Source organism: Dufourea novaeangliae, unplaced genomic scaffold (genome assembly GCF_001272555.1).
Source record: "Dufourea novaeangliae isolate 0120121106 unplaced genomic scaffold, ASM127255v1 scaffold30, whole genome shotgun sequence".
Taxonomy (NCBI): Eukaryota; Metazoa; Arthropoda; class Insecta; order Hymenoptera; family Halictidae; genus Dufourea; species Dufourea novaeangliae.
The window spans coordinates 483,591-507,946 of NW_015373906.1; the positions used below are offsets into that span (position 1 = coordinate 483,591).

Consider the following 24,356-nt stretch of genomic DNA (forward strand, 5'->3'; position numbering starts at 1 on the left):
GGGGACACAACAATATGCACAGTAAATAAATTGATGGTTGTCGAATGCCTGCAACAAACAATGGGTTAGTAACAAGAAAAGACGAGTATGAGACGCGCGACCACCCTCCGCGACGGTTCACGAGAAAGTGAGGAAGCAAGCACAGACCTGCACGGGATGGTACGACCTTGGTACACGGCGTACACGGCTAAGTCAATAAACTGTGTGACGCAACTCACTAGCGCGTTGGATCGACGGAGAGCACCGATACTCGGCACGCTCTACCGTACTCTCTCGCTCGCACACCTCCCCCCATAGACCAGTGTAATTCTTCGGTACGCGTCAACACCGACGGAGAGCATTGATACCGCGGCTGGCTCTACCGCTCTCTTTCGCACGCCGTGACGTCTCACCCGATTCTTGGAATTCCGCGGCTACGAGATGGCTCATTACGGTAAGGCATTCCCGTAAGGGAAATTGTAAGCCGCTGGCCAAAAGGTAGATTTGATCAACTATTTATGAAACTACTCCTGTGGAGGGGCTGTGAGTCAGGACACATCACGATTCGTGATTTACGACATTTTTGTATGCGACGTAAATGATAGATACGCGCTCTCATTGACACATTTCACCCACCACTACCATATGCCCGTACGCTGCACGCCGTTGCCCGTCAGTGAGTTTGGCGGGCGCTGAATTGCCCATCACTGGAATATACCAACAGTTCCATTTGAAATACGCGCCTTCGTCACCGATACCTCTACCGGCATCGTGCGATCCTAATACAAAAAGCAAAAATCGGCAACAAAGTCAGTTTTCTTCAGAGTGGCGCCATCTGCGAGCAAGAGAACTCTTACAATATTATGTGATCCTAATACAGGACGCAGAGTTTTACGCAGAATACATCGATCGTACGGAGGATCCATCTCGGAATATTCCGAGACCTCTTATCATGTATGTCATCCTAATACAAAAAACAAAAATTGACAGCTTATTCATCATCCCGATAGAGGCGCCACCTATCGTTTTACGACCTCTTTTTATGTGATGTAATCCTACTACAGGAAGCAACTTTCGACGGAAAATTCAGCATAGCAATAGAAGCGTGCTGTTAATCGTAAGACCTTTACTGTTTGTATGAGATCCTAATGGTAGAAGTAGATTTTGAGTCAAGTCTCGCGATTATCTTATTTGGAACGACGAATTTGATGGTAGCACAAGACACGTGTGCAACGAGCAGTGATAAATAAAATGAACAATCGTATCAGGTAATAGAAAGCTCAATAAATAAGAGATACCTATATTTGTTCGAGCTTATCGATTTATTTTGCGTATAGTACAAAATGGCGGTGATACATATGAGATATGTATACATTTTATGCAATGAGATAATTGGTATCGTTTATCATACAAATTGCTGTGATCGGACTAAGTAACAGTTTCGCCAGTCGTTACCATTAATTATATTGACACATATATTTTGTTCCATATTTTTTATACGATTAATCATGAAAATAAATTACAAGTAACAGTACGAAGTTATAAATAAATAAGAGGAAAAGCGATAAAGTATAGAGAAAGGAGTGAAAAAAATGTAAATTACATTAGATGTACGTGACAGTAAGTGTAAATAAATTATTAATGAATTTTCATTTACTTAATTAAATTACAAATAGAAAAATCATTTCTTCAAAGCTTGTTGCAAATTATTAAATGGAAAAATTAATTTTTGCATTTCCAACTTGTCTGTGGTCGGAAAATCATTTTTGCCGTTGATAATCGAAACATGTGGGCGGTTTTCAAAAACCTCTATTAAAACAACGAAGTCAAATTCCAAATGTCGAATATTCTGCAAGTAACATTATTATTTAATAGCATATAATATGTATATTATTATTAAAGGTAAGAAATTGTTGCAAATAACTAACCAACCAACAAATTGGACAAACTTGTTTTAACCTTTTATTGGCGGTGTTCTTCTGGGTTGTCCAAGACGCTTGTCCTCTTTTACCGACAGAGATCGATTAATCGAAAACTGTTGCAATTTATTGGCCAACCATCAAATTGGACAAACTCGTTCTGACCTTTCATTGGTAGTGTTCTTCTACGTTTGTCCCGGACATGTGTCCTCTTTTACCAGCAGAAACCCATCTGCGGATACAGTTATCGTGGAAAAGAATTCACCTTGAGGATTCATAAGGCGCCGGTTACAGATCCATACGTTTTCCGAACACGCACCCCATAGGACACGCAAATCGCTTTCACCCTTGTGTCGCCTGAGTGTTTCATGAAATTTCGGCGCTGGGAGAGTGCCTCGAATTGAACGTTGGAATCGGTATCATCGAACACCGTGGTAATGTCGCGATCCCCGTCCATCAGTAGTTCTGATTATATTTCGCGCCTAAATACGTTACGCTAACCGAACGCATACTTGTTGCAGATTAATGTCAGGCATTGCGATTGCTAGGCTCGCCGAAGAGCGGAAAGCATGGAGGAAAGATCATCCTTTCGTAAGATACCTTTTTTGCCGCTTTCATTTACTCACTACGGTATCGAGAGCGCGCGCGGTTATCACTTCACTCTTTCTTGAATGATACTTCTATTTAGATCGTTCTGTTATTTTTGTTGCAGCAGAAAATATTTATCGGTTGAACGTTATTCGAATGCCAACAATTTTTTTATCAACAGTTCGCGGATCGTTTACCAGTTAATTTGTTCATACCCTAACCATAGCGTCAAACACCGACTTATTTACAAACTTCAGCTAATATTAGTAATAAGAGATTTAGTAGCCGATTGTTTCCATACAATTGCTTTGCCATCTTTGCTAAATAAATTATTTATGGTTCCATGAAAAAGAAATATATTTGTAATGTAATTATTTTAAATAGGTTATAAATGTTTCAAGAAACAGTAAAATTAAAATCATACTCAGGCTTGCATTAAGTATTCAGCTTTTAAAATAGTTTGGATTAATTTTTAAGAAGACTTCAGTAATTAATTACCATATAATATGAATTATTGTATTATAGGGATTTGTAGCACGACCTATTAAAAATCAGGATGGAACTCTTAACTTGATGAATTGGGAGTGTGCAATTCCTGGAAAAAAGTCTGTAAGTTGCAATTCGTAGTAATGTAAAATGTATTTACATTAACACCTTCCTAATTGAAAAACTATTTAGGATAGAATTTTCTCTTATATATGACCTAGCAGATTAATAATATGGTCTCATATTGAATGTTGTAGACACCATGGGAGGGTGGACTTTACAAACTACGTATGATTTTCAAGGATGACTATCCCTCTAGCCCACCGAAATGTAAATTCGAACCTCCATTGTTCCATCCAAATGTATATCCATCAGGAACAGTATGCTTATCACTCTTAGATGAAGAGAAAGACTGGAGGCCAGCCATTACTATCAAACAGATCTTGCTTGGTATTCAGGATTTGTTAAACGAACCAAATGTCAAAGATCCAGCACAAGCAGAAGCATACACAATATATTGGTACAAATACTAGTTCACATTATATTACTTTTCAATTGAGAAGTACAGTGAAGTAAATAATGTTTTGTTTTGTTACAGCCAAAATCGTTTGGAGTATGAAAAACGTGTCAGAGCGCAAGCTAGAGTAATGGCTCCCCAGGAATAAGTCTATATTAAGTATCATTCAATTCAATTATTCCAGCTATATAAAGAGGTTATTGTATACCTACAGTATATTCTAATATTTGATCTATATTTCATATCTTTTTTATAAGTGACATTAGGTGTATAAAATAGCTAATTTTCTATTATCTGCATTTTCGTTCATGTAACAAAATTTCAGTATGTGATTATTAATTTTCTCTACTAACTATGCATTATTTTAAACACAAAAAAAAACAAGATATAGTTCTCCTGTAAGAAATTTTTGGTATTGTGTTAAACTACATTTGGAAGTTCTTTGTTAACTTTTGTTGGTATAATGTGAATCTACGCATTTCTTTGTAACCTAAATTTTAATTCATAAGTGTTAGATACAAGTAATGATAAGTCCCTGAGATAAACTGTGAAGTAGATTCTATAAAGAAAATGAAAAAAAAAGCACTTGTTTCTCCTTCAACCCTTAGACAGTCAGTGTCTTTGAAAAAATATATTTAAAAGTCTCGTAAGCATTGTACAAATCTTCAGAAATAAAGTATTCCAATTCATTTGAATCTGTCCTCATTCTAACATCTCTGGTTACGTTTGAATACGTTTTGAGTACGTTTTGAATGTTGAGATTAAAATGCGGGGAAGGGTTATGTTTTTGTGTCCCGTTATAATAGGAATGGATGGAAGTGCTCCATTTGGCGCTAAAATCACTCCAGTAGAGTCCAGGTTGATCTTACATTCAATCTTGCGTGTTTCATGCTATCGATCGCCGCGCATCCACCACTACTCGCGTCCATCGTAAAAGATAAGTTAGTGTTCGGGAAATACTCAAGCGGAGAAATTGAACTGATCGCTCTTACAAAATTTATATTGTTCGTTGAAAACATTCAGTGAGTTTAAATTACGTATAAATTTGAGAAACTCATGGAATCATGTCGAAACAATCAGTGTGGATATTAAATGCCGGGATTACGTCGATCTGCCTCTTAGGATTAGTTGCTTGTTTTTACACGCATGTCGTGGAAGAATTAAAGGCAGAAAATGATTCTTACGTGGCATTGTGTGACATCAGTGATCACATAAGTTGTTCTAAAGTGTTTACGACTGAGTAAGTTTTCACATTATTTGCGTACGTGTCTACGTGATAAACCAGTGATAAACTCGGCAAGCGGTGTGAAGTTAGCGTTTTTGTGCGCAGTAGGATTTTAAAAACATTCCCGAACGTTTCAACACAGAGATATTTAAATGATAATATAGAGCTGAAAATTATTGGCGGTCCAGATTAAAATTACAAGTACTGTATAATGGATAAAAAAATTATAATTCTTGATTAGTGATAATTAGAACTTCTACTCCAATTAGTATACATGCATATGCAAGTCAATCTTTAATAAGTTCCACAAAAATTCAATTGTGTTTATGTAATTACATTTATAATCTATCCTTCGATCAAATTATTCAATGTACGTGCATATACTCAAACTTTTTAAATAGGATTTTGTATTAGGTAATGTTATGTATGGAAATTCGCCTTAATTACAGTGAGCATGCGCCCGTCGCGTATTGTAAATCAAATATATGTATTGGTAGTTGTAATTGAAACGAAGCATTTTATTACAGATACGCAAAAGGTTTGGGAATAATTCCAAAAACGTCTATTTTATACATGCCAAATTATATGTATGGAGTTATATTTTATACTTTGGTTGCGATACTCAGTACGTATTGTTTTCGCCACGATGTATTTAAAAATTCATGAATAAGTATACTTAGCTGCAAAAAGATAATAGAAGTAAATTTTAAAAAAGGGCACGCTTTATAACAGACACATTTACTTATCTATAAGATATTGTAGTTTCGTTTTTATTTATTAACAGTCTAATAATTATCTTTTTAGGTATGTTTAATAAATATCCGATATCAGCCATTGCTGTAACGTTAGCAGTTTGCTCGAATTTGGCTACCCTTTATCTGGCCTATCTTTTGTACATTATAAACAGCATTTGCGTGGTCTGTGTTAGTACTTACATCATAAATTTCATTATTTTAATACTCACTGTTAAGAAGCATCGAAACCTATTCCGTGATGGCACAAACAAGACGAAAAAAAGGAAAAAAAAGTCAGAATAAAGATTTTTGGAAAATGTCAAAGTTTTACAGTACGACTCATCGAAAAGAAAATCACTAGAAATCAATGGAATATTACTTTGAGACTATTCACGTATCGCTAGACCGCGAATGTTTATGCGTTTATGTAAAATGAATCAAGTTTTTATCCTCTCTTCATTTTCGACCGATCCCTTCTTATTTAACTGCACCATACGAAGTATGAATTTTGTAACCATATACAGTCATGAAAAATAAAATATTGTTAAGAAGAATCGTTACCATTCGTTCTCCTCTATCGACCTGATATGTAATCTTGGATTATCGATTGATATGTGAGGTAATACAGTAATAACCACATATTGAAATGAGTACTCGATACAGTGGCTTGTAAGCAGCAGTGAACGTTACTTTACACTATACAGTATGTAATGTTAAACACTTTTCGGTAATACCTAATACTTGGCGTGAGATTCTTTCTTACAATTAGTGTATTCGGCACATGTATTGTAATTTCTGTCAGCATACTCTCATCGCTCGACGATACTGATTCTCGAGATAAAAACGTGCGAGGCTCAGCGCGTCAGTAGTTAGGAGATAGTGTACAGTCGGTTTTACGATGGTGATCACCATAATTCAACCCTGTCTATTAATTATACAGTGGACCATGGGCATAGCCAGAAAAGTGGGCAGGGGGCACATACCCCCCCCCCTGGGCGGAAAAAAGTGGGTTTTGCACTATTTTAGAAGAAAAAAATTGGACTTTACCCTCCCCTTTCCAGAGGAAAAAAATTCCATCGACCCCTCTGCCCCCGCTTGACTAATCGCTACGCCCATGCAGTGGACTCTTAATATATTTCAGGTTGCTATATTGCCGTGCAAGGCACATCCTTTGCACAACTTCACGCACATAAATTCACTTTTCCATCATGTCACATACAGAGTCGCCACCAGCACGATCTAGCTCTAGCACAGGTGCGCCGGGGTCGAGGCTACGACGGCAGAACCAGGCAGAACATGGAGGTAGCTCTCGATATGTTACCGATTCCGCCAACTTTTAGTAATATACGTGTATCAAGAATCCACTGTGTACCTAACATCTAACAGCTTCTCAAACAGTTCAATCCCGATCGCGACTCAATACTTGTATCTACTGTCCTTCAATAAATCCCTATTACTACGGCCGATGCTGGCTAATATACCGGGGCTCTTTAACGGCGGAGTCTCGTCCAAACGATTCAACTGTAAATTAGACGTGTAAGGTATCCTCGACGGTGGTGTGTCCGCTCCGTTTCGAGCGGCTTCGATATTGAAGCTCTTGCTGCGCGACAGCGACGATGTGTATGTCCTTTCCGGTTTCGCTGGGGGGGCTTGGACGTTGTTGTTGTTCGCAGGGACTTTCGATGGCATGACCGTGTTCTTAATGGATATATTGATCATACTTCCATACTGACGGGACTGGCTGGACGTCGATGGGACCGTGGTGTAGTGCACGCCCTGTTTAACCGTGCCGGGTACCGACTGCTGGTGTCTCGACATCACCTGATGGTTGCTCAATCTACCAGCCTTCTGTCCAGCGGAGTGCAGGTTCCTGGGCAATGTTTGCGTGCTCCTCAAGTGGTCGTCTCTCTCGTGGTCGTTGGCCAATCGACTGGTTGACTTGCTAAACCTGCCTAGGGAACTGGAGGCGACGCTGAAACCGCGTCGATTCGAGAATTTTTCACATATGTCGATTTCTCTGTTTCCGTAGGATCGTTGCTCAGCCGAAACTACATTATATACAGCCGCGAAGACATGCTCTCCCCCTTTTCATGCACAACAGCCTTCACCCAATAGTAGTCGAAGCGACTGACTTTCATCGAGGGATATATATGTATGTACGATTTAGAGCAAGCGAAGCACACACACGACACCGTTTCCTTTGTAACTCGATTATGTAAGCCTTAGGTATCGGCTTACCCGTATACATAATGTCTTTCTGACGCCGCGGCGCATCGTCCCTCTCGCTCGCAGACGAGTAACGCGACACCTTACTTTTACAATTAGCTTGCACCACACGGATCGATTAGCTGTTTATGGTTTTTCTTTTTCTTTTTGTTTCTCTATTAGGTTCTTGCACGTGAAATGTCGTTCTTTATCGCTGTGCTTCGACAAATGTATCTTTGATACAGGATGTAATGATGTATTTTGTTAGTCTCTTATATTATAGTTCATAGGGAGAACGACATTTTGTATGCATTAACCTAGTAGTCACTCTACTCGGTTACCTGTACTCTGTCTCAGTGATGGCTCTATTGCGGGGCTTTCCCGACCGTCTTCCGTCTCTGTACCCTTTCTCGCGTCCGTAGATGCTTCCCCCGAATGGATCCTCACCCAGGTAATACCTCTGCAGAGGTGTCGTCGACTCGCTTCTCTGCCATTGCTCCTGAACAACATGATCATTGGTCCTTTGGCTCTTCACGACCTTGTTGGTATTATTGTTCGTGACGGCGTTTCTCGATGATCTGGCCGGTCGTTCTGGAGGCTTCTCCTCGACGTGCCTTTCGTTCACCAAAGGAATATTCTTGTCTATCACGTTGTACTGTAAATAAGTCGGCCCGTTGTCGTCGGTTTGGGTCAGCTGTGAGGTAGAGCTGCCGCTGGCGCGTTTGTTCTTTCTTTCGGTGCTGGCGGAACGGAGTTTGCCCACAAGTTTTCTGAAGGACTCGCCGATTTTGTACTTCGAGTGTCCTGAGCCTTTAACAAATACACGTTCATTGTTATTTTAAGCGACATAAGCCATAAGCTGTTGTATGCATTGAAACTGACTTTTCATCGGGCGAGCCGAACTCGGTGATTCGCTGGATTTCTTATTGTTTCTTAGAGTTGTCTCTGGCAGGGGCGAGGTTGATCTCGATCTCGAGACAAATTTGTTTCGAGTCTCTGGATCGGCCGCTGCTTGTTCGGGGATGTCTCGACTACGATTCTCCCAGGTTCTTTGCACAACATGAATCGGACTAGCGGTTCTAGCCGGGGTGGAATCCTTCGCGCTTGTTCGTCCCTCGGATCTCGTGGACCACTGGAAAAACCGTCGTCATGGGTACACACGCCATTTAGCAGAAGAACATAACCTACGAGTACAGTTAGAAGAATTCGCACACCTGTTCCTTAGATCGTCTTCTAACAGGCGGAGAAGGGGTACGGTGCCGTCCGTTAACCGATTCTAGATGCTCACGATGATGAACCGATTCGCATGTTTTCGAGTACGTGGATTCTTGCGCTTGACTCCTTGGATGATCGTGGCCGTGTCCGTTCGTGTGGATGATTTCGACGTATTGCGACGGAGAGCTCGTTCTCGCGTGGTTTTGCCTTTCTGAATAACAAGAAACATTTCCTAGTGAACCTAATAGAACCAGTCAAGCGCCCAGTGATGGAGATGATGTCTGAACACTCAGTGCAGAGAAGCTTTCGAACACTCATCGATGATGTACTGTATTGACCATAACTTGTATATACCTCTTCCCTGATATCTTTCTGACCACTCGCTTATCCCGTGGAAATACCCGGAGGGCGACGTTGAGTCTCTACCGTTGCTCCGTCTCTGGTGTCTATTGGCGTTCAGATTTTGGTAATCACAATCCTTCGGAGGACAAGACTTCATGGTGACGTTGATGTAACTGGTATTGGTGCTGGTCGGTATGAGTGAATCGTCAGCATCTACGGAACCATGAGACGATCGGGATTCGCTACCGAAATGGCTCTCCAACCACTTGGAGGTCTCAAACTTTCTCGCTTCGTCCTCCTCCTCTAAATCCAACGGTTTCTTCGTGATCACGTCTTTTCGCGACGGGAAACCCTCCACCGGGAATCCTGTACACACAATTTTATTGAAATCAAAACCAAATCGCCAAAGTTCCACCATTTTCTGTATCAACGCGAAATCGTTCTTGGTTATAATTCTCATTTCGAAGAAACCAAAACGGGATCAAACAATCCATTCACCGGAGGAACGTTTATGGAAACGTGTGGTTCTCATGGCGGTTGGTGACGGTGTCCAATCGCCGATACGTTCTCCCTCGGTCGTCTCCGCGACGTAACGCATCTCTCGACCGACCCTCTCGCCGCCCGATATATAATCGACCACGTCCTCGTCACGTTTCTTCACGAACCTGTGGGAGCTTTCTTTACGCTCCTCGGTCGCGTCGTCGTCGTTCAGATCGCTTCCATCGTCATCGGGTACTTCGTCGTCTTTTATCTATAAAACATTAGTATGAAGGTTCATGAATATTACTATTTTCAACCAATGGGACAGACTGCCTACAACGAGAGTATATACCCAGTGGTGGCCAAGCACTGTCAAAATAAGAATCAGTATCGTATACCAGAAATACTCTGAGAGCCGCATCCTTTATTGGGACAGTATTAAATTGTGAATTACGCTTGCAATTTGTGTGTATATCACACTGCATAATGAAGACAGTATACTTACAAAAATATCATATTACATACATGCGTATGTAGTACGTGTCAAGTTAATAAAAAAATATTGTATAAGTATATGGGAGTTGCACACAGTTCTTCTGGACAATCTAGACCCTTACTGCGGCTCCCGTATACTCATTGAATATTTTTTTATTAACTCGACACGTACTACATACACATGTATGTAATACGATATTTTTGTAAATTTACTGACTTCACTATGCAGTGTGACATTTATACAGATTGTAAGAGTACCAGTGTACGGGCTGGGGTAATTTCCGAAGGGGGTGGAACCAACCTCCTCGTGTTCCACGGTACGTTTCCTCTCGGTGACAATCAGTCCATCCGGTTTCAGCTCTTTCTTTTCCAAGGTCTTTTCCGTGTCGATCACCTTGTTCGACTTGGTCGTGTGCTGTACGACCCTGGGACCAGTTTGCGCTGTCAACTGGGTGCAGGACTCAGCCAGAGCAGCTCTCAGATCGCCCCGATTGTTTCTCACCGCCGTCTGGTACGCCTGCGGAAAACCAGAAGACACGAGTCGCTCGATCAGGTGTCCAGAACACACAAACACACACGGAGGACCAGGCTACGCGTTATACTCCCTTCAAGAATCACACACTCTCCGCCCGAAAATACTATAATCTCGTCCCCGCGCGTATTAAACCGGATCGGGAGGAAGGGGGGCCGGCCTTCGTGCCGGCTCTTGCCTCCTCCCGTTCGAACAAGTGGAAGGAAAGGTGTTTCTAACGAAGCGAGCGCGTGAGGTCACGACACCTGGGGCCGTCTCCGGGACGATAAAAATAAAACGAGGCTAAGGATGTTGCGAAAGATTCCGTTTGCCCGTACCGGTATATCGATACGAGACACAGCGTTCTGTGAATGAGAAAAGAACAAAAATAGAATACAATAAATCATCGATGAGTGTTCGAGGGCATCTCTGCAGTTGTACCAGGCCCTTCTCTTACACCACTTTTCCCCTAGCGGAATCTGAGTTTGCTCGGGGATGTATGTTCCCTTTGCCATGCGTTGAAATCACTCGAGATAACGGATGCTGACGAACGCGAACTACAGTGACTCGCACATTTGTTCACTAACTTCCGAACTAACAATAAGGTGTCAAAACTTACACAATTTCTGTTCGTACATTCCCAATGTTGTCACTTTCGATTATTCTTCAGAGATAAAATTCTTTCAATTTAGAAATAAAATTGGCATTTTGTGGTAAATATCATTCAGAGGTGACAGCCTTTCACGAACAAACTTGTGAGTCACACTTGTATGTATGTATTGTTCCCTGGTCAACTACACGTGAACAAGTACACATGATATCCTGTTTTTCCCCGAAAAATCGTCGCACAGATCATGAAGAATGACCCGAATAACGATAAAAAAACCATACGATCAAAGAACCGCTGTGCTCGACGATTACTAACCTAACAAACGACCTTCGATCGCTACATCGCGTCGATTCGATCGTTGAATGGACACCACCTGTATGATCGTTTAAAAACACCCCGTTGTATAACACTGATCGTGTCAAATCGTTCCTCGGTTTCTGATAAGGATCCAACGACGAGTGTAACGTTCTCTTTCACTCTGGGTAATGAAGAGCGACGCGAAGGGACGAAATGTCTTTTTATCACTCGACGATGATCACGGTTCGTCGGATGAAAACGGTACAGTAGAACGAGTGACCGTGGAATGGACACGAGAGAGGATAGAACCCCGTCGAAGGTAGATACGGGGCACGGGACACAGCTGGTTGTGACTGGGTACCGCCGGTTCGTACGACCTGGTCGCGGTGAAGGGAGAGCCACACAGAGACAGGACACAGCCAGGGGAGAGAGACCATCGACTTCCACTCTTCTCGATCTCTCCCTCTTCCCTTCATCTGCCCCCCTGGCTACTCTTGTCCTTTCTCTTCTTCTCTCTTTCGTCCGTACTAGGTATATCCCTTCTACGGCTGTTACGAATATTCGAATAATTCGAATACTCGTAAAAACGTCCTATTCGATTCTTGCACGTTTGCAAAAGCCCCAATCTCCTACCCCCCAAGAAAAGATGACGGACAATGGAATTACGACCGTGGTTACGCTCTTATATTTTCGTCTCGACCAAGGGAGTATATAGTTCTTATTTTTTCTTTTGTGAAATAGAATGGGTTATAGACGTATATACATTAATTTCGCTTCGAATATCGCGAAAAAAGGTCTCGTTTGAATTAGGAGATACATCTCTACGGTGTCTTTGGTTTCGGAACGATTCACAGTAGCGTGAACAGCTAGTACCTGGTCATAGGTATATGCACCTGTGTGTTGCCCAATCTAGAAGCTATCCGGTACCGTTACGGACCCAGTTCCCGATCTCTTAAGAGTAACTAACGTCGCTTCTTTAACGTATACAATGTAGAAGAATTAAACAAATCCCAAATAATTGTTCTTATTCGAATAAATCTATGTTTTATCTTTAATTTGGCGTTAACAAATTTGCAGAAATAGAAAAGATCAGAATTCTGATCACACCTAAATCATACGTCAATTAAATATATAAATCAAGAAATATTATTGTACGATAAAACGTGGAACTTCCAGATTTAATCAATTATAAATGACTAAATACGTTTTTTTATATTTTATTCGTTATTCGAAACTCTTTATCTAGGTAATGCAATTTGCTAATCCCTGGATCCGTTACAATATGCCTCTTAGTCTCGTCTACGATTGTCGGTTGTGAACCTTCGAGGAGGAAAGAATACTGAGGAGATTTACACTTTCGATTCTCGACCTTGATTCACCTATACATATAACACGATTCCTCCTCCTCCCCCCCTCCTCCACCCCATAACACAATGTATCCATCGAAATGTTACTGTGCCACAAGGAAGTCTCTCTCATCTCAACCTTTTGCCAGGCATATTATTCTATCTCGTCTCGCGGAAATTCCGTGGCTGACTGAGACACGCCATTAACCAGCGCCCCTCTTACGGGCCCGTTAACCACACACAGATTTATGATAAGCAACCGTCGCAAATACGTTCCGCGGCGCTACGATGTACACCTGTTGAGTACGGCCACCTCGAGGGACTTCCTTCCTATGTTCCCCTACGTTCGTTAATCATTCCTGATCGACCACACGACGCAACGGACGGGATTGTCACTACCGACAATCCGTTAACGTTCCACTGTTCACGGCGATCCCTCGTGAAAAACATGAACCGTGCACAGTAAATCCTTGATAAGTGTTCGGAGGTTTTTCGGCACTGACACAGAAAGGTTCTCAAGTGTAACGCTGACTTTTTAATGCGGTTCATTACGAAATATTGAATGTTCAGTGCCGAGTCTTCGAACACTCGCCGAGGATTTACTATATTATTCGAATAAAATTCGAATTCTGGAGTGTATGTATATATCCTTCGAAGAATCGCGGACACAGGTCCAAGGTGATCTTCACCGAATCAAAAAATAGTTTTGTGTGTGTATGTATATCTCCCCGACAAATCACCCGAGAATCCAAAATGTTTTCTGATCATGGTGGAAAAGGGAATCATCCGGAAAAGTAAACTTCATATTCGTTCTCCTCGAGTTCAGACCCAAATGAATACAATACGTGGGATGATGAGCCATCACGAGAGCCGGCCTGACCTTTTCATGGCGCTTAAAACCGCACGTCAAGAAACAGATAGAACGTGCTCGTGCGCGAGCACACACACATTCGGCACCGTCACGACCGTGTGTTGCGGCATGCGCAGGTGGAATTAAGGTGATGGGTGTGTCACGTGGATAGTGTGTATATGTATACCTCGTCCGAGATATCACCCAGCTGTTGACGATCCTCCGTCTCCAGCCTCTCCTCGATCTCCTCCCGGCTCTTCACCACCGTCTCGTTTGATTCTTTTTGCACCACGCTGCCGTCGTCCGCGGATCCTCTTCCACCTGTCGGCCATTCGACCTCTTGCGGCTGGTCACCGGTTGTTCGCCTCTGGGAACAACAGCGACATAGTTCAGAAAAGTGTACAATAATGCTACAGTGGACTCTCGATAACTTTCCGTGAAGGCCTATTTCCGTCCACACGTATATACTTTCAGTAATTAGAAGATTGACGTGTCCCCCACCACATCGTTTGTCACGCGCACCTTTTGCTCCTGCGCCGTTCCACAAGCTATCTTTCTAGACGTTGATATTTTGTGGCGGGGGCATTCGTTAAGTTTCCGTTTCCCAGAAATTTCCTCTCGTACAGCCCCGAAACATTGACAAGGTATACGAGTAGGCCTGTCATTCAATTTATTTTTGCGACCTACTTTTCTGGGACGCTAGCACCACGTTACCATTGTAGTGTCACTATCCACAGTTTTCATAATGTAGATTCACTGTTTTCATAACACAGAGGTCAATAAAATCACAGGCTTTTTAAGGTGTCGATACTACAGATTAGGTAAGCCGTCAAGTCCCGTAAGATGACAAGTCGATTCCTATACCTCATCGGTGTCCGAGCGCGGAAAGTTATCGAGAGTCCATTGTATAATGTACACTCGGGTGAAGTGCGTTGTTCAGAGAATATCCAATGAGTCGAGGCATAACAACAAGAGGGGCCACGTTCGTTGTTCGTTGTCCTAGCAAACGGCGGCCAATAAACGACAATACACGTGTGCCCAATTTCCTACGGTTGTGTTAGAGAGGATGGACTTAGGGAAATAGGGGAAGGTTGCCGATTCGGACCATTGTGTATGGTACACAGTATTCTTGTATGCAAGTCAGTTAATACAATCACCACTATCATACACATGTCTATCCAGATAGTGAAAATTTCTTACACATGACAAGATACAATGGTCGAACCTAGGCGGTGGTCCACATTCGGCAACCTTCCCCTATAACCAATCGGACTTGTATATCCTTCGTTGGACATCTTCTGAAAAACGTACTTTACAAAAATCTTAAAATTATAGTATAAAACGTTTACGTATGCCGACGAAACCCTCCAGGTTGACGTTGAAACGAATGAACAATACATTCTTATCGTGGATCGATCATAACCAAAAACTTTATACCGTCATCTCACGCGAAGCGACAGATGAATATAGTAGAAACGATGCAGAAAACAGAGATAGTAGGTATGCATACAGAAAAAACGCCAGGGGGAGAACAAGAACGTAAAAGGAAAGTGCAGCGAGGGTACGTCGGAGTGTTGACCGACAGTGTATACATATATACAGGGGGTCGACAAGAAATGTTTAACTACTTCTTGCGTGGTGTGCTCCTGTTGCTCGATGTCCTCGGTGGTGTTCGTGGTAACCAGGGGACCGGAGTCGACGACCACCTCGCCATCCTCGAGCACAACCTGTCGTTTCACTCTGGTCTCGATTTGCCTGGTGGTTGTTATTTCCTTCTTCTTGCGGGTCTCCCATTCTTCTGCAACCGAAAGCAGCGGATAAACTGGACTGGTCTCGAGATACCACTGTGATCTTGCGCGCGCGCAAAAAAAAAACAAACCGATCCACCTGGCCCGTGGGACAAACGATCGTGTCGTGGTTGATGGAAAAAAAGAACAGGAAGCACAAAGAGGGGGGATCAACGACAAAGAAAGGAAAAACCGTGCCGCGCGCAAAAGTCGATGGGTCCAGTGAACCGTTTCCCGGCGTTGTACAAAAATAGGACGAAGTGGGCTGGCTAGCTCTATCACGTTAATACACCGTGGAGGAAACATTTCGCGAGATGTCGGATTTGCACGCGACATGCACTCTCTAATCTTTATCTTTTATCTTAGTTACTCGTATCACGAGGAATTACCTTCTTTGACCAGGGCTATGGAATTCTCAGGGTCGATCTGAAAGAAGACAAGGATCGTTCTGTTAGACCGGAATAGAAATGTGTCCCTTTTTCATTCACGAGAAAAACGAACTTTTTTCGTGACGTTTAATGTTTTCTAACAAAATAGTAGATTCGAGGTTAAGGGTTAAAGGGAAAAACCGTTCTTACGTTATCGTTCGTTGGAATCTCGACGAATAAATCGGGGAAAATCTACTCACGAGGATCGGTGGATGGCTCGCTGGCGGTGGACGAGCCTCGTAACGGCGTGTCGAGATCACCTCCATCATTCGATCATGCCTGCCGGTGGATTCTGATGATGTTAAGAGGATCGTGACGGGAAGTAGCGGTTATTTCGTTCGCCGACAACCCTCCAATAAAAGCCTGTCTCTGTTCTCGGATAACCGGACTTTCCTGAAAGAATCGAAGACAATAAACAATTTATCAGCGGTCTACAATAGACTCCTCGCTTCGTCGTGTTGCCTTGGTCACGCATTGATATCACCCGAGGCGGTGTCTCCACGATACACGTATTTAAGTATTCTACCGTTGCGACGACTATTCACTAATGTTTACGTAAACATTTCATAAACGATAATACGAGAAGCTGGCATTTGTTACACTCGTGATTTACAATACATCAACGAGACAATACCTGCACACAGATCGAAAAGAAGATTTTGCTACTCGTTTTTCCCTTTATTTTAAAATTAACACCCAGAGCTTTAAATCGTTATTTTAAAATTATCAAACTAATATGTATACGTTGTATCTTGTTATTTTGAAGTTGAAAACACCGATATTAAAGCAACCCAATTTAAACAATTTTTTGTTTATTTTTAACCCTTTGATACTCAACCACCTGTTCTGGGGAAAAAATTTTTTCTCGCGATTAGTTATCCTCAAAAATGGCCCCAATACGTGCACCTGATTTGTATTTTCACGACAAAACACCTGGAAATGTGATTTTCCAGATGTGACGTATACGTCACACTGGGCGTTAAAGGGTCAACATTTTGTAAATCATGGGTTCCAATAACGAGAGAGACCGTTGGACTCAGTTGGTAATTACTTCTATAAACGTTCGATTCCACGAACGATCAAGGACACCGGGATACAAGTATCATCACGAAACAGAGTCGGATAGCACCGAGAAGGACCATTGAACGCTTCTCTCTAACGCGTAATATCGTAGTCGCGTATATGTATACACGTCCAACGTGCCTGTGTGTATACCTGTGGTATACAAGTGGGGTGTAATAATTCATCGGGACGCTCTTTTCTGCATGGAAGTCGAAGGCCGCAGTGACACGCGGGCTTGTGGTTGCGACCACCTCGATATGGGCCGCCGATACGCGATATATCCAGATGGTAAAGACACGCGCGCGCGCGCGCGCGCTACGTACGACCAGTTGCCCGATTACAGTGGCGTATATTTGTCCCATTGTTGCTTTCCCCATACATAATTCTCGCGTGCCAATGGCCGGGTCACCAGGGACCCGTCGGTAACTACAATCATTAAACTGTTTACACGATAACGAAATGAATATTTTGAGATTTCATTACGGGTCACGATTGACCCGGCCGCTGGCTTCGGCAGTCCGTACTGCGAGGGTTAACACCGTTTAACGCCAGACGGAATACCGTCCATCGAAAACACCAGACAAGCGTGATTTTAATCGAATAAAGGCGCAACGAATGAGAAATATAGTAGTAATGTAAATACCACTGCAGAATTGAAAATGCTTGTTCTCCAAAAAATGGAGACTCCAGGAATTATCTCGCGTCAGGTTCACGATATTTTGCAAATCTTCGATCTACATATTATAACAACGGTTCGTTGCCGTGTTATGTATTTCGGTACCCGCGTCACGTCATCACGATCGAGTATGGAACTACCCGCAACAATTCGTGGATTCTATTCAAACAAGAAGGGCCTCATCCTACGCCATTGAGCACTCGCGTCCTTGCGGTTGAAATAACGCATGAGCTCTCCCTGTGCCTGGCTGAAAACAGGTACGTAAGCATCGCAATTTTCCCTCCCCCTAAAATCTAGGACCTAGAACATACGATGTTAGGGGCAAGCGACCACGTCTATCCGTGGTGTACAATCGACTTTCATATTTTTTTGTTTTTAATCGGTACATCGAGAGACCCGAAGATGATCTGCGAACTAGTCGAGGTAATGGGAGGTAACAGCCGGTGATTCGTATTGACATCACGCCTCGGCGCAGGGATTCCTATATACGACTGTGTTTCGGTCGTGTTTCATTGGATATGCGTGTGACGTCAGTGATGCGTCATGCTCGTGCACGGCTAAACACAACACTGAAAACCGCGTTCCGCCAAGGAGTACATTTTTCTGCTCTGTTGTCAGGCAGCCGATTCACTCTGCGAAGTTTCTCGATCGTTTCACGGTGAAACACGCTCTCATCTTTCCTCTCGTCGTTCTCGATTTCTTTTTTTTCAAACTTTCGATTTTTACAGCCGACAAACGATTCTCGAACAAATCAATAAAATTATTGAAAAAGTTCATCGTATCTATTTTTAAAAGAATGTCATCTTCTTTACCTTTGTTCGGCGCGAAATTTGTGTGTGTTCTCTTAAACGTTTCAAAAAACCGTTATAGAACGGAGTACCGAAAACGGCGGACAGCGACAACAAGTTGCATCGTTCGGAAGAGTAGTTTCGCGAAATGGCAGATTCGATGCGTGATCCATCCCGGAAAGGAACGAAAAGACGACGACAGAATAAATAGAGCAATCGGAGGAGAGCAGGTGGACACTCGTGGGGGCGATACATACGCGTGCAATGCGATAGGACACGTGACCTCGACAAGGACGTCGCCATTTTGAGAGTGTGACGCTCCTGTAAGCGCGGCAAACACGTAATCCCCTCGAACATTTTTCGTGGTACTTACATATACTTCATCGGATCCTTTTAAAGTGAACCAAACAATTCTTTGTCTCACGGTATTTTAGGCAAATAATCCTTATTGTATCTGAACAAATTCTCTTCGGGTACAATTAATATATTCCGATGGAATTTATTTAGAAACAGGTTTCGAGCGATACACCCACGGGTCCCGTGAGAGCTTACTTGACCTGAAACCATTTTCGACTTATACTACACCGTCGACCAGTCGGTCCGACGTCCTCATTCGCGTACGAGAACGGTGACTGGAATGTTCGATTGTATTAATTAAGAAATTAAATAAATTGAAGAAAAAGAAACCATTAGGATAATGGTCACTGAACTGTGGTGAATCAGACCCGATTAGAAAACCGAACATATTACAATTCGATCATTGATACTTCATCCACTGTAACCTTCATGTTTTCTAACAACACTGACTATCTGACGTCACGGAAAATCGTAAATCGGTACTCTGTTCAAGGTCCAATGATCACCACCGAGGGGAAATATCACAACGTACGAAAACACATTGATCCATTTAGCCGGCCAACAGAGAACTACGATAGGCTGTCCTTTCCAGCCGATGCACTGGGAAGATTCCCATCGTTTCTTGTGGCACCGCCGCGAATTACGTAAGAGGCCGACAATGCCCGGGTCTCGTAACATCCTCGTCGCAAAAAGGCGGGCTCGATAGAGAGGCAAGCCTTTTTTTCAGGCACGATATGGTGCACGCGGTTCAAAGCGCAGCGTGGTGAGCGAGAAAGGAGAGAAAGAACACCGTGTTTACATTCACCTGTACGATATTCGATCGAGCTATCACTCCGTTTTCTGTTGTCTCTTAAATCCTACTTTACACACTCGGCCTTCCTTTTGTTATTGGAAGAAAACCTAAAACGATCGAAACACACGAGACACTGGTCGATAATGAGGTGGGTAGTCGGGTGCTTCTCTCTGTTGAAACTCCGTCGATTCAACCGCGGTTTTATCGCGACGCGATGAATCGTAATAACATGGACTGCGCCAGAGCAAAATTCCCGCGCATACTGCCGTGGCCAGCGCTCACGATAGGACTGTCCGTCCATCGAGCACTTTCTGACGGATCCGCATCCGCCAGGCCACGGAGCACCAAGTAGGAGACGACGATCGCCGGAGCAGCACGAAGTGCGCCCGAAGTATCGGTAGTGATGAGATCCAAGCCCTGGATCCCAACCGTTGCGCGCTGGGGGGAGAGATTGTGTTCACTTTCTTCGGGTGGGCAAAGTGGAATTCTACACAATACATACGTATGTAGGTAGAGACCCGATCGAGCATCGAATCCGGTCTCACGCAGGATACGTATATTGCAAATGGGACAGAATCCGGAGCAGATGGAATACCTTAGGAATGCTCGCATTCTTATGAGGTCAGCCCTCCCGGGGGGAGGGGGGATACCAGAACTGTTACTTTCTTCTGTTGGACAAAGCGGAATGTCGGGTCACGATTCCAGCCACCATTCAAGATGTTCACAAAGAGCAATGGTAACGTCTGGCGGAAATATTTAAATACTCGTGCGGTCAAGCAGGATCCCACCAGACACGGGGAGGTGTTGTCTTCCGGGACTGGGATAGCATTCATGTCACACGATTCCAGTCGGTCATTGTTCCGGGAGATCGGCCCTAGCCATAGCAAGGACGCTTGAACATGGAAATATAATTTTGTAAATATTTGTAACGTAATTTTTGAAGTATAATGAGAAGTTAGAAAGACGGTTCGTACACACTGTTTTTTTGGTCACGTCGAGTAGGTCCTATAAAATTTATCGATTCGATTGTATATAATGTACATGTAGGTAAGCGTTACGAAGAATCGGCTGTGACCTGCTGCCCGATATCGCCGAATATCAGGAATGTCCTCGACTCTCGGTGACGATGTCCTTTACCAGTTTTGTCCCTGATAGAATCGTCGTGACAAAAGGACACGTTACGTTTGATCGCTTAACCTTATAACTAGAAACCATTCTTTTTCCCTGTGTAATTTCACTATTCTCAACAAGTCCCAACTGTGCCAGATAATTCGCTTTTGATCAATAGACTGGAACCACGTCCGATGCAACAGTATAAACGAAATTTCAAGAATCCAAAGTAAATACAGGATTTAATGCCTACGGGAATAGTTCGACAAAATTTTGGTAACATCGTGAGAAATACACTCCAAAGGGAACTTTTCGAATCAATTTTTCCCAGACGTCCTATTCTTGGCGCTCGAGGTCGTTTATATGCAAATGCCATCGTTCCGAGTGAACACCATATATCGCGTGTGCGCGGTGCCAAGAGTGATTCATCCCGTGATCATAATTAAAATATCGTGTATCTTAATATCTCCGTTTGCGCGCGCGTGCCCCCCCAAAAAAGGACGTGTTTCCCCCGGCCGGCGTACACACGTGGGGAAAAGAAGAACGGGAAGAAACGTTTACACGGTCTGAATACGCAAAGATCCCCGTGTACCCGAATCTTCTTCGAAACGGATTAAGTAACCGTCGTCTTTCATCATCGTGACGGCGCGCGCGCGAGCGTGTCGTCTTAATAATTATCGTTAACGTTTTGCCGGCCGATGATTATCCCCGTGACTCAATACCGCATCGATGCGCTCTGTTTACACTCGACAGTGAGTCCTGTAATAGGCGCTATTGGCTCTCTTGTTGCACAGTTCAACGCGAGTATTTGTAATACCGGCCACGGAAATTTTACGTTCCGATTGCGCAATGCAGCAACGGTGTAAATGAAAAAACAGCTGCTTAAGTTCACGCGGCGGCTCGTTAAAATTAAAGAACCACTTTGAATTTGTTTTTTTTTCAGACTCCGTGTATCCGTGTAATAACAGGACTCTCGGAAGATGTGTGGATAGTTACTCGATACACGAAATAATTATAGATTCGTTTCGTTACAATCTCAGTCTTCCTTATTCTTTCCATTCATAGCGTTACCTTCTCTCGTCGGACACCGAAACCTTACACATGGAATGAAATTTAAGATTACACAGAGATTTAAAAATACTCTGAAGTCAACCTAGTCACGCCTTAATCACTTATTGTCTTATCAATTTGTCACGTGTATACTCGTATCGTATCACCATACGATACATTTTCATACGCAACAACGCAACGTTTGCTCGTCCACATTCATACACAACGATAATACAAGAATACGCGACAAGTGGATACGCACCTTTAGACGCTTATTTGAATTCTGGGTTAAATGGACCCTGGCTGTCACCGCCACCTATCGACAGAACGGTTCGATGTCCAAGGGTTAAACTGATGTTGATAAAAAATAAGAAAAGGAACAGTGGTCGCAGTTGCGTTAGCCATTCACATTCTCTGGTCCCATAATATTTTTATTCCCGGTTTTCCTTGACGCTAATCCCGTTCTCTGTATGCAGTTGGTGATCGTGGTATCCTTGGGCCGAGGATCGCCGGTACGAGCAATGGTGCCAATGTCAATAGCAGAAACTGCAAGAGAAACAAGTAACTGGAGCAATTAGCCGGCACGACCTTGCGCGTTGATAATAATACGTCGACGACGAGTCAGAGACCGTGGAGCCCGCGAAATGAGAATTCACCTGAATCGACCTCGAGATACATATTCTTCCGGGAGGACATCGATACGTATGCGACACCCCCCCCCCCTCCTTATATGTAGGTAAGCAAGAAGACGGGCTCACGTCAGCCACCGTGCCGGGGCAAGCTTACCTATATGGATTTGGAAACGTGGCCATCACCAAAACCGGGCCGAACAAAATCGTCGCGAGCCGCGATGGGATACGACGAGACAAGTCCGCAAGCGGCGGGCGTAATTGCTCCCCCGTGAACTGGTTCAAAAGAGGCGCGCCTTTTGCAGGTGCGGCCTAGCCCCCCCCCCCACGTTTTCTTCGAACAAAAGTTCCATGTAGTTTCCTATGCTAAAAAAGAGATATCGGTATCACTAACCAGAAAAAATAAACCAAGAGAATAAATGCATCGATCTTTCGTGAAGGAAATCCAAGATGAAGAGTGATAAATTCGAGGACGTGAAGGATTAATGTCGTATCAGTCGTTCGAATTCTGGTTAGGCTAGATGCAATGCTGGTGAAAACGTTTGGGTTTATTTTTTTGAAAGGGCTCAATTTATGATTATATGAAGATATTGTTAGACGGAACAAGAAAGTGGGAGTGGATGGTCGTTCGATGTTTCATAAAATAGATCGAACTATAGTTTACTGTTAAACCGTTATCTTAGATTTCTTCTTTTGTTTCTAGTGTTTGTACTGAGGAGAATAATAATCGTGTCTACTGCGTAAAAAAAATCGAAAATGGTTAGGTCAAGAGAATAAATGTGTAAGATCGATGATAGCTTACCACGGAACGGAAAGTTAGTAAGGTTGTAAGCAAACGCTCTCGAAGCAGAGAAAGTCAAAGACATTCCAAAATAAACGATCTCTTCCTGGTAGAATGCTAACGGAATTATCCGTGGAACAACAGAAATTACGTGAAAGCAGATGTTGACTATTCCATGATGCTTCGCTAAAAATTGAACGATCCCAATCCTTTTATCATTACATACATCAATTCCATTGATACATACCGACATCACCTTCCAAAGTTTCGCGATTGAAATGATTCTAAAAGATTCCGTACGAAACTTTGCGATATCGATATTTTACCTGCTGATGAAGTTCGCATAGTATGTGGCGGCAACTAGTGTCAAAATACGACACTATTGGATGAAACCCAATGAAGTTATCTAGAGGGTTATGTGACCACTAATCTAGGAAGAAAATCAAAATGCTTGAAGGAGAGAAAAACAAAAAACAAAAGTACTGTGATAGTTCGAGAATTGTTTTACTAAAACGAAAATTAAATAAAATCATATTATTTCAACGAAAGATGTTATTAGTTGATGAAGAAAATAAAGTCTGTGTTAAATGGTTTAAATCTTTCTATTTAATTATTTGAATCTAAAAGTCACATAACTATTAATCACCATTAAAGTCTCATTTCCATTGCACTGTAGACTCTGCAATAAAACAATTAAACCCCAAAGGATCCATCTGGGTCACGTAGGTTTAAATCAAATACAAACTTCCCTCCTTTCCTTTGGTTCCAGAGACACGTCATAGATGGCGCTACAAGCCGGCTGTCAAGTATCAGGATAAACACCTATCTATAAAGCGTATCATTCACCTATGTTCCGTATGTCCCGTCTTCGGAGCATAGGTACGCCATGTTCTCGGACGTTGTGTCAAGAGAGGAACAGCACTGACGTGCAAGAGAGACAGACTGAACAGAAGGTGTAACAGGAGGAAGGGAGAAGAAGGTGACAAGGTGGGAGGGTGAAAAGGAAACAGAGATAGACGGATGACAGAAATGCATAGCCGTGGCTAGCAGCAGCAGCAGCAGCAGCAGCAAGAACAGCAGGCAGCGCATAGAGGAT

At 42.9% G+C, this 24,356-nt stretch overlaps 3 protein-coding genes across 3 annotated transcripts; 2 read left to right on the forward strand and 1 right to left on the reverse strand.

The window, feature by feature from the left end:
• The first annotated feature begins 2,212 nt into the window (after positions 1–2,212).
• On the forward strand, positions 2,213–3,669 carry LOC107193838 (SUMO-conjugating enzyme UBC9-B). Its single transcript, XM_015583353.1, has 5 exons — positions 2,213–2,332; positions 2,420–2,489; positions 3,012–3,095; positions 3,230–3,492; positions 3,571–3,669. The coding sequence occupies exons 2-5, from the start codon at positions 2,424–2,426 to the stop codon at positions 3,635–3,637; spliced, it is 480 nt and encodes a 159-aa protein (XP_015438839.1). The 5' UTR covers positions 2,213–2,332; positions 2,420–2,423; the 3' UTR covers positions 3,638–3,669.
• A 594-nt stretch (positions 3,670–4,263) lies between these two features.
• On the forward strand, positions 4,264–5,980 carry LOC107193846 (vitamin K epoxide reductase complex subunit 1-like protein 1). The gene is made up of 3 exons (XM_015583362.1): positions 4,264–4,729; positions 5,242–5,339; positions 5,519–5,980. The coding sequence occupies exons 1-3, from the start codon at positions 4,554–4,556 to the stop codon at positions 5,749–5,751; spliced, it is 507 nt and encodes a 168-aa protein (XP_015438848.1). The 5' UTR covers positions 4,264–4,553; the 3' UTR covers positions 5,752–5,980.
• Positions 5,981–6,711: 731 nt separating this feature from the next.
• Positions 6,712–16,387, reverse strand: LOC107193830. Its single transcript, XM_015583343.1, has 11 exons — positions 16,215–16,387; positions 15,976–16,012; positions 15,428–15,597; positions 13,987–14,166; positions 10,487–10,702; positions 9,709–9,961; positions 9,223–9,576; positions 8,868–9,079; positions 8,536–8,785; positions 7,995–8,463; positions 6,712–7,420 (listed from the first exon to the last, which is right to left on the reverse strand). Exons 1-11 carry the CDS (start codon positions 16,281–16,283, stop codon positions 6,865–6,867), a joined length of 2,766 nt encoding a protein of 921 aa, XP_015438829.1. The 5' UTR covers positions 16,284–16,387; the 3' UTR covers positions 6,712–6,864.
• Between the last annotated feature and the right edge of the window lie 7,969 nt (positions 16,388–24,356).

Excerpts from the sequence above, each read along its gene's own strand:
- LOC107193846 (XM_015583362.1), top strand. The coding sequence starts at position 4,554 with ATGTCGAAACAATCAGTGTGGATATTAAATGCCGGGATTACGTCGATC. Across the intron at positions 4,730-5,241 it reads TCTAAAGTGTTTACGACTGA|ATACGCAAAAGGTTTGGGAA; the intron begins GTAAGTTTTCAC and ends ATTTTATTACAG. Across the intron at positions 5,340-5,518 it reads TACTTTGGTTGCGATACTCA|GTATGTTTAATAAATATCCG; the intron begins GTACGTATTGTT and ends TTATCTTTTTAG.
- LOC107193830 (XM_015583343.1), bottom strand. The coding sequence starts at position 16,283 with ATGATGGAGGTGATCTCGACACGCCGTTACGAGGCTCGTCCACCGCCA. Across the intron at positions 16,013-16,214 it reads CGAGCCATCCACCGATCCTC|ATCGACCCTGAGAATTCCAT; the intron begins GTGAGTAGATTT and ends GTCTTCTTTCAG. Across the intron at positions 9,577-9,708 it reads TTTCCATAAACGTTCCTCCG|GATTCCCGGTGGAGGGTTTC; the intron begins GTGAATGGATTG and ends TTGTGTGTACAG.
- LOC107193838 (XM_015583353.1), top strand. The coding sequence starts at position 2,424 with ATGTCAGGCATTGCGATTGCTAGGCTCGCCGAAGAGCGGAAAGCATGG. Across the intron at positions 3,096-3,229 it reads CAATTCCTGGAAAAAAGTCT|ACACCATGGGAGGGTGGACT; the intron begins GTAAGTTGCAAT and ends TGAATGTTGTAG. Across the intron at positions 3,493-3,570 it reads GAAGCATACACAATATATTG|CCAAAATCGTTTGGAGTATG; the intron begins GTACAAATACTA and ends GTTTTGTTACAG.